This window comes from Theropithecus gelada, chromosome X (assembly GCF_003255815.1).
Source record: "Theropithecus gelada isolate Dixy chromosome X, Tgel_1.0, whole genome shotgun sequence".
Classification (NCBI taxonomy): Eukaryota; Metazoa; Chordata; class Mammalia; order Primates; family Cercopithecidae; genus Theropithecus; species Theropithecus gelada.
In genome coordinates, this window is record NC_037689.1 from 82,548,118 (window position 1) to 82,558,013 (window position 9,896).

Genomic DNA, 9,896 nt, shown 5'->3' on the forward strand with positions numbered 1-9,896 from the left:
CTGCCATTTTATTCTATCAACTAAAGATACTGCCTGACAAACTTCAGTGCAGGACCACAACCCCTCATCCACAATTCCAAATCCCAAAAAGTTCCAAAATCTCATTTGAGGGTTAAACCTGACTTGAGGTGACATGAAACTATTTATAGAATTTAGTTATTTCACTTAGTATGAATACTCCTATCTTTTGCTGCAGAAATATAAATGTGTTTTACTAAAAGGTACTGCTCCAGACCTTTCTGGGTGTTTTATATATGGTATTATCTTTCTAACATCCTAAAAATTCTGAATGTTGAAATGCATTTGGCCCCATTAGCTTCACGTAAAAGACTATGGGACCTTACTAGAACTTCTTTCTCTCCTCCCCAAATGTCAGTCACATTAAAAAATATATATATATCAGGCTGGGCGCGGTAGCTCATGCCTGTAATCCCAGCACTTTGGGAGGGCAAGGTGGGAGAATCACCTGAGGTCAGGAGTTCGAGACCAACCTGGCCAACATGGTGAAACCCCATCTCTACTAAAAATATAAAATTAGCCGGGTATGGCGGCGTGTGCCTGTAATCCCAGCTATTTGGGAGGCTTAAGCAGGAGAATCGGTTGAACCCAGGAGGCAGAGACTGCAGTTAGCTGAGATCGCGCCACTGCACTCCAGCTTGGGCGACAGAGACTCTTGTCTCAAAAAAAAAAAGAAAAGGAATATATATATACACACACATCTCAAATATTTGTCCAACTATGTTATTCAAGGTTATGATGAATCACTCCTGTGTCAAGGACCAAAAATTTTCCAGAGTGGAAAAAAACATATTTAGCAAATGACTACCTATGAGCAATCCTCCCCTTAGGCTGTCAGGCATATTTAGAAACCCTGACTTCATTTCACTATCGGGCAGAAGAATTATCCAACCAAAGCCTCAATCCTGGCACCTGCCACTAGATTACTCATTAGTATTAAGTGCCATTAGAGTTGAGTGGGTGAATAATGAAAAGCAGTTGACTCTGCTTTTTATTAGCAGCTCAATTGTGCTGCTAGTCATCTGACTCACCAGTCCGTTCATCTGGATGAGACACTCATCACGACAGTGAGCTTAAATTTTTATTTGCCCTATTTTGCCATTGTCAGTCACATCTACCAGTCGACAGGCAGAAACAATGACAATAGGAAGTATGCTTATTATTCCAAACTGTTCCATGGGTGAAAGAGACTTAAGCCTAGAAAGTGAAATTCTGTCAACTGTGCCGAAAAATCATCATATATATGATTTGCTCTGGAACTATATTATGGTTTCCAAAATCAGTTCATTAATTCTACTGATAAACAGCTTTTGTGGTTGTATAGTATCATCCATCAGGTGAACCAAAAAGTCTGCCAACAAAGTACAGGCTGCCACACAATCTTACAGTCAGCCATACTGGGTCAGTTCCATGATCTTCCTGACTCAGTACTGTCCCTCAAGCAATGACTGATGTTCTAGAGAGTTAGGTTGTCTCCCATCACTTCGAGCACAAAAGGCTAATACTAATCCTCAAAACATCAAAGGTACCATTAATCTTATTTGACTTCTCCTCTAATTAGTCTGAGCACTTTTTAACACTATACTCTCAGAAGTAATGAATTATATAATCTTGCTATCTACTTTGTATGGTTATGTTTTTTCTAAACTTAAAGAGTTACCCCTGTTTTGGCAGACCATGACTGTATAATCCAATCCATTCATACAAGCTCCTTCTACTACTTGATAATTGTGGTTATATATGTTTGGACTTTTACCAATTCCTATGCCTTTTCTAAGCCATAATAATCAGAAGTCTTGCAATAATTCTCCAACAATGACTGTAATGGCCATACATAGTAGCCAACCAATGCATAATTTTATTACCCTCTAGTTTCTATGAACTCTTGGATGGATGCCACTTAAGTCCTGACAGTGTATCTGTCTATCTGTATTTTGTTGTTATCATATAGATCCATTACAGTATACTAAATCAAGTTAACACAATGCTCATAGTTAAAAATAGATTATCTTCAAGATTACTATAAGATAATCAATAAGACAGTTTTAGAAAAAGCTAAAACGTCATATTTTTTTTTTTTTTTTTTTTGAGACGGAGTCTCGCTCTGTCGCCCAGGCTGGAGTGCAGTGGCCGGATCTCAGCTCACTGCAAGCTCCGCCTCCCGGGTTCACGCCATTCTCCGGCCTCAGCCTCCCGAGTAGCTGGGACTACAGGCACCTGCCACTTCGCCCGGCTAGTTTTTTGTATTTTTTAGTAGAGACGGGGTTTCACCGTGTTAACCAGGATAGTCTCGATCTCCCGACCTCGTGATCCGCCCGTCTCGGCCTCCCAAAGTGCTGGGATTACAGGCTTGAGCCACCGCGCCCGGCCTAAAACGTCATATTAATTGTAACGGTAAAATCCAATTCTCCTGTCTGGGGATCCAAATCTATGTGCATGAACAGCTAATTTCGAGAAAACGCAAGGGCACCACCATTCTCCCAAAAGTTCAAAACCTAAGATATCACTTCTGCTTCATCTATCAAATCAAAACGTTTTTGACAGTTATATTTCTCAAAACTAGCCCATTCTATCCATCCCAGGTTAATACATTTCATGCAAACTGTTGTTCAATTCAATAACATGCCTGGAACTGTAGGGAAAAGATATAGAATCCTTATCATCAAGAGGCACTTAAAATCTATGTGAAAAGACAAGGCACACACTAAATGCCCACTCAGTAGTAAAGAATTTTAAGAGAACTAGATGATGAGCTCATAAGAGAAGTTTAAGCTGGGCCTTGAAGGATGAGAAGGGTTTTAATAGACAAAGGAGGAGGCACTGTAAACAAGGGAAAATCGTGAGAATAAAAGGAGATGGAAATGAGTAAAATTTTCCTATAGAACTATTCCTCCTAAGATTGCATCAGTTTCCTGCCTTTCCCCCTAGAGCCTCCCACCCCCACCAGCCACAACATCTAGACACATACATACATATGAAGTAAAATCAGGTCGATAAAAACCTACAGTAATTCTCAATTGCCTCTCAAATTAAATTCAAACTCCTCAGCCTCTCTATTCTTTCTAAATCTTCCAATTGACTCTCCTCTACTACATTCACTTCTTGTTACTACTTGACTACCACTTCAGCCAAGGAAGTCTACTTGCTATTTACCTTCCTACAGAATGCTTAGGTTATAAGCACCCACTCGAGGAAATCTTCTGATTAATACTCTCCAACAATTATCATCCGAGGAGCTTACACCATTTTTTCCTTTATGGGTTAGGTCCTGTCTTATATTATAACCCGCAACTTCAACCACAACACATCTCCCCAATTCCTAACAAAGCATTGCATACACAATAAGCACTCACGTATTTAAATACGACATTTGCACAGCAACCTTAACAAAAAGCAGAACAAAAAGAATCGAAATGTATGGTTTTCTACAGTGCAGCTGTATAAGTGAGGCTCAGCAGTAATAAATAACACGACAGGAACACACATGATGGCCAGGATGCCAGCAGCTCTCCGTTCTGTGCATCCACAATCAAAGCACAAGCAACAATTCAACAACCTATAGATTCAGAAACAGACCTGTTTAAAACAACTCAGGGTTATAGCCGTTACACAAAGGACAATTTTATACATAATTTGTAAAAGGAATTGCCAGGTATAGGCAACTCTAGTTGAGTCATCATGTAAAAGAACATGTGCTGCCACTGCAAGATGCTATCTGCAATAAGACCTTCAAATACAACAGACTGGCCGGGCACAGTGGATCACGCCTGTAATCCCAACACTTTGGGAGGCTGAAGCTGGCAGATCACCTGAGGTCAGGAGTTCAAGACAGGCCTGGCCACCATGGTGAAACCCTGTCTCTACTAAAAATACAAAAAATTAGCCAGGCGTGGTGGTGGGCCCCTCTGATCCCAGCTACTTCGGAGGCTGAGGCAGAAGAATCGTTTGAACCCAGGAGGCAGAGGTTGCAGTGAGCCGAGATCGCACCACTGCACTCCAGCCTGGGTGACAAGGGCAAAACTCCGTCTCCAAAAAAAAAAAAAAAACACAGACTAAAATCTTACCAAAATTATGAAAACACCCAACATTATAGAAGATAATTCAGAATGAAAAAAATGATAGCTGTGTCAAAGATAATTTCTCTAATCAAGTCACAGAGAACAACTTCTAAATTGATGTATCTATTAACTTAAAAAGATAAACACTGTTGAAAACAGTTACCAAGGTTACCAAAGATACTACCTTAACATTCTACTCTTTCACTGCTGCAAAACCAAAATAACCTGAGTTTCTTTAACCATTTTTCATAGAATGCCAACTACATCTATGATTCAGGCCCACAATGTACTAATGATGCATTTAAGCACTGTCAACAAGAACATAAGGAACAGACGCAAGATTCTACCACTACTGAATTGACAACAGGCATTTGACAGTAAGTTTAAATCTAGTTAAGACTTTAGATATCCTGAAATAAATTAAAATATGATCACTATGGCACATTTAGTTGAAATCAAGGGAATTTGCACAATCCCATTTTCATTCTTATTGGTAAAAACAGTAATAAATAAGTAAAGCAGCACCTTCCACTAGAAGAAACATAGAACCAGATGAGAACACATGGCCATTCAATGCATTCGAGAGGTAATCCCATGATTTATCTTAGTACTATCTCACTTCCTTGGTAGGGTACAACAATAAGCTTCCTGCTAACAGCAGGTTAGGTATTAAATAGCATGGTTCCATCTCTCACTTTAGTTTTCCTTCTCAACATGCTCCTACTGCTTGGTACACTATCAGTAGCAATGACTGCTCTGCTACACACATAGGCAACTGGAAATCCGAGCCAAGGGCATCAGAGTTAAAGATGGCAAGAATCACAGCTGTGTAAGAGAGTACACTATCAACAAGAGTAGAATCAACCTGATTAATAAAGGGAAAGAACTTACTGTGACAACTGGGTAGAGGTGAGCCCTGATCCCTGGGAAAAATGGGGTCCAAGGCCCAGTGGCAGCACATACTGGTCTCCCTAAAACTTTATGTGGGTAACTAGCTAGATTAGTATTGCAATAAAACTTACAAAAAGTCACTCAAATGTACATATATATACACTGAGTGTCTCTGAAAAGACAGATGAGAAATTAGTTTCATTTGCTACCTCCAAGAGTGCTAACTGGAGGTATTCACTGTATCCATTCAAAAACCAATAAATTTAGAAGCTGGGTGTGGTGGCACACACCTGTACTCCCAGCTACTCTGGAGGTGGAGGCAGGATTGCTTGAGCCCAGGAGTATGAGTACAGCCTGGGCAACATAGCAAGACTCCATCTCTTAAAAAAATTTTTTTAAAGCAATGGATTTTTTTAAAAGGACATGTTTAAACTCTCAAAATTAACTACAAAAATTATTAATAAATGTCATCATGAAAAGTGACTTCGGATCTTTGAGCAAACTACTAAATTTAGTTTTAGTTTCCTAACCAATAAAATGGAGATTAAGGGACAGCAGGATATATCAATGGTTTTTTGATTGTGCTAAGGGCTGCTTTGATGGGTAGGTGCCCTCTGGGCACATTATCCCACTTTTATTTCTTTTCACTTCAACATTTGCTTTGAGGATATTCAGACTCAGGTTTTAGTATCTATTAATACTTTATTACTAGCTTTGTGATCCCAAGAAAGCCACATAACCCTGAGTCCATGGTTTGTTTTTTAATTGATAAAATCAGAAATAATATCATCTATTTTGAAGAATTATTGTGAGGATTAACTAAGACCAATGATTTGAAGCTGTCAGTAGAGTGACCACACAGACTTTCAGTAAATGGTAGCTAAAATAAACTTAGCCATTTCCAGGTAGGTTACAAAACTGAATGTTGACAATGTAACTTGGGAACTTTTTCTAGATTTCTGTAACCCCACTATCACCTACCTCTTAAGTTTACATCTACTTTCTCTAACTACATCATAAGTTCTGAGGGAGAGTCTTATGTTTTTGTATCTTTCAGAGATCCTAAACACAGTATGAATTTAAGGTCTGCCAGTTGAGCCTCACTTGTTCCCAGAATACATCTGCAACTCAGACAAAAAAAATTTTTAAACTAATCAAAAGCCCAGTGTAAGTAGTATCATCTAAATTCTATCACTTCTAATTACACTGAAAGAAAAGAGAATAGGATATTGAGGAAGAAATTTTGTAGCCTAGTTTTCACATCATTCCATATAGTGGCATCTTGTTTTAAACTATTTTATATTACAAATTTTACAGATTAAGACCCATTATCCACAATTCCTTGAAAATCAATTAACTTGCAAACACTTACCAGAATTTATCCAAAGTTAATCACAGCAGAAAAAAAGTCATGCGCCCTGTACTTTATAGGTGTTATTTTAAAATTGATGTAATTTCTTGCAATAAGAATTTTTATGCTTTTTAATATAACTTGCTAAATAAAATAAATATTTTAACATAACACAGACCAGCTAAAAGCAATTTCACCATTTTAAGTACATAAGCATTTCTAAACTTTTGACTTTATTCCATGTGAAAACCAACTTTAGTGTCTGAAATATCACACTATGTTTCTTTCTGGGTTTCTAGGAAGGGAAAATAACCACCAAAATTTTACTCACAGGATTGTACTGAAGAGCAGAGACGTAAGCTTGTACTGCCCCTTCCATGTCACCCGCTGCTACCAAGGCGGCTGCCAGGTTAATATAACCATCGATGAAATCAGGTTTGAGACGCAATGCATGTCGATAATGCTCAATTGCCTCCTGCAACTGCCCTCTTTCCTTGTACACATTCCCCAAATTCGAATAAGCTTCTGCCAGAAGGGGGTTCTGTTTAATTGCCAGAGTGCTAAAGTGAGCAGATCTGGAAAAGGTGAGAAGTGTTAATGCATGGGTATTCACATTACAGAAAAGAAGGTATGGCCCATATGCAACTCAAACAGTTTGAAACCTGCGCTATTGCTCTTTATAAATACCTTATCTTTTAACTAGTGCATAGCCAGAAAATTTTGGAAAATCAAAGATTTTCAAAAGTGGAGGTATTCTAGATTTCAAAATGAAAAGCTTTTTCTTACTAAACAAAATTACTGGCTGGGTGCAGTGGCTCACACCTGTAATCTCAGCACTTTGGGAGGATCACCTGAGGTCAGGAGTTCGAGACCAGCCTGGCCAACATGGTGAAACCCTGTCTCTACTAAAAATACAAAAAATTAGCCAGGCATGATGGCGGGCGCCTGTAATCTCAGCTACTCGGGAGGCTGAGGCAGGAGAATCGCTTGAGCCTGGGAGGCAGAGGTTGCAGTGAGTTGAGATTGCTCCACTGTACTCCGGCCTGGGTGACAAGAGTGAAACTCCATCTCAAAAAAAAAAAAAAAAAATTTTTTTTTAAATTCTAACTAGGGTCTTGTTACAAAACTACCACATTGGCTGGGCGTGGTGGCTCACGTCTGTAATTCCAGCACTTTGGGAGGCCAATGCTAGCAGATCACCTGAGGTCGGGAGTTCAAGACCAGGCTGACCAACATGGAGAAACCCCGTCTCTACTAAAAATACAAAAATGAGCTGGGCGTGGTGTTGCATGCCCGTAATCCTAGCTACTCGGGGGGCTGAGACAGGAGAATCTCTTGAACCTGGGAGGCAGAGGTTGCGGTGAGCCGAGATGGCGCCACTACACTCCAGCCTGGGCAACAAGAGCGAAACTCCATCACAAAAAAAAAAAAAAAAAAAAAAAACCACACACATTGGAAATCACGATCATTAAGATGAAAAATGAAAAGCTCTGTGCACAAGTCTCGTTTTCCATTTGTTAAGATTTAATGATGCACATCTTTAAGTGTCTAAATATGCCAGAATGACAATTATTAAAAGGACAAGAACACAAATTCTTCCCTTTTGATTAATTCAACTGATTAACTAAAAGCAACACACCATAACAACTTAACGAAACTTCAGGTATGCATCTCCTGCCACAGCATACATAACCACCATTTCTGAGCATTTCAGTCCCTCAAACTGACAGGTCTCATGAAAGGGAGACTGGATGCTCAGATATACATTGATAATAATTTATTACCTGAACAGAGTCTAGAAAGCAGCAGACCCAGGTAGAAAAATCTAGAAAAGGTCCCTAGTCATACTGATAATATAACCACCACCACAAAAGGAAGGAGAAAAACTGGCAGCTGGGCATGTCACAAGTGGGCAAGAGAGAGCAGATGTGCGTTGGCGGCTCAGTTGAAACCCGGTACTGGAAAAATTTCAAGTTCAAATATTTAAGTATCATTTTTCAAGCTCAGCACCCAGAGGCAGCAATCACGAGCAGGTACCCCCACATCTCCTACCTGTCCAGCCTTCGACACTGGAAGTGTATAGATGAAAGTAATAAAAGCACACCAGTATTGTCTGGCTCTTGTCTCCAGAGCTGCATGCAGTGTCTTTCAGCTGCCTCAAAATCTCCTGCCTGATATTCTCGATGTGCCAACTCAGCTAACCCTTGGAAGGAAAGCATACGTTTCGTTGGTTCTGGAGAATCATCAAAACATTTGAGGGAAGGAGGGGGGAAAACAAAAAGTTAGAAATGTAAACAAAAAAATGTAAAAATATGGTATATTTAACTTAAAAATGGAAATGCTTGAAACTATGTAAAGCACTAGAGTGTTCTGCACGTTATTTATAGCTCCAAGTTAACATCAAGTGCAGAATTGACATTTTTAGAATTCACCCATTAATACTTTCCCAAACTAGAAAGGAATATTTACTTCCATATGAGATTACATTTTATGACCAAAAATACTTTGTACTTTTAAATTATAAATCATAGGTAGCATCTAAGGATTCACCGAACATCATTCCTTATACCTTAGTTTACATACAGAAACAAAATATTAAACGTGTGATTTGCAAGGTCACAAAGACTTAATAATACCAGAATAACATATTGGAAAACTTAATATTTTGTACCATATTTCAGGTTGGATTTGTGGAAGTGGAGTACTGGTAACAATCTACCAGTCTTAACCTCAGTGAGGACACCAGATGTGTTAACTCTTTAAATTCTATCAATGTGTTTGTATATTTCACAATTTAATTCTTTAAAAGGACAAGTAGAAACGAGCCTAAGGGAAAAACCAAAAAGTCAAAGTGCTATTTTTAAAACAGCTGATAAACAAGATGTTTGTCATTTGTCAACAGCCAAAATAGTTAAAGGGGTCATCAAACATTTTAAATAAAGACCCAAGATTTTACTGCTCCTCTACCATCCCAAACTCACAAGGAGACTAAATTGGCTAAATCCCACCCACGTTGGTTTAGCACTAACATTTTCCAAAGAGCTCTGGTATTGACTAAAGGATTAAGACAGTGCAAACAAGCCTATATAAACCAGGCAGTTATCTGCAACTGCAATGGTCAAAACGTTGGGGAGGAGGGGGGATGGACGCTAAAATATAAGATATTTGATAAAGCGCAACATAACGAATAAATAAAAGCACTTTGCTGCAACTGACTTAATCCAGATACATCAAGATCTTTAAAGGATATAGCTAAAGCCCAAAGAGGGGAAAAAAACTGCTTGTCACAACTGTAAATACTTAAACTGGGAATTCGACCGTAGCACTTCACTAGCTGGTTGAAATGGGAAACCATGGACAAATTTTTTAATTCTACCAAGGTTAAGGTGACGAGTTCAAACTTGAGCCCAGCTCCCCAATCATCAGAGCTGATGAGTGTTCTCTGGATACTGAGGAAAGCAAAGTAAATTTCCTGACAGAATGCACAGCTGACCACCAACACAAAGAGCACTGAGACTGGCATCCACATCTGGGAGAGGTTATCTCTCTAATAGAAACTAAAATTACATTTTAGCTAA

At 39.0% G+C, this 9,896-nt stretch overlaps 1 protein-coding gene across 3 annotated transcripts in view; it reads right to left on the minus strand.

The window, feature by feature from the left end:
• The window catches only part of OGT (O-linked N-acetylglucosamine (GlcNAc) transferase), a 42,978-nt gene that overhangs the window by 31,359 nt on the left and 1,723 nt on the right, over nt 1-9,896 (minus strand). For 2 of the 3 annotated variants that reach the window (XM_025371879.1, XM_025371881.1), the window contains exons 2-3: nt 8,371-8,551; nt 6,650-6,893 (exon numbers count right to left, since the gene is read on the minus strand). In XM_025371879.1, the coding sequence (XP_025227664.1) occupies nt 6,650-6,893; nt 8,371-8,551 (425 nt within the window). The remainder of the gene's footprint in view (nt 1-6,649; nt 6,894-8,370; nt 8,552-9,896) is intronic. The other variant, XM_025371880.1, reaches the window with a different exon arrangement.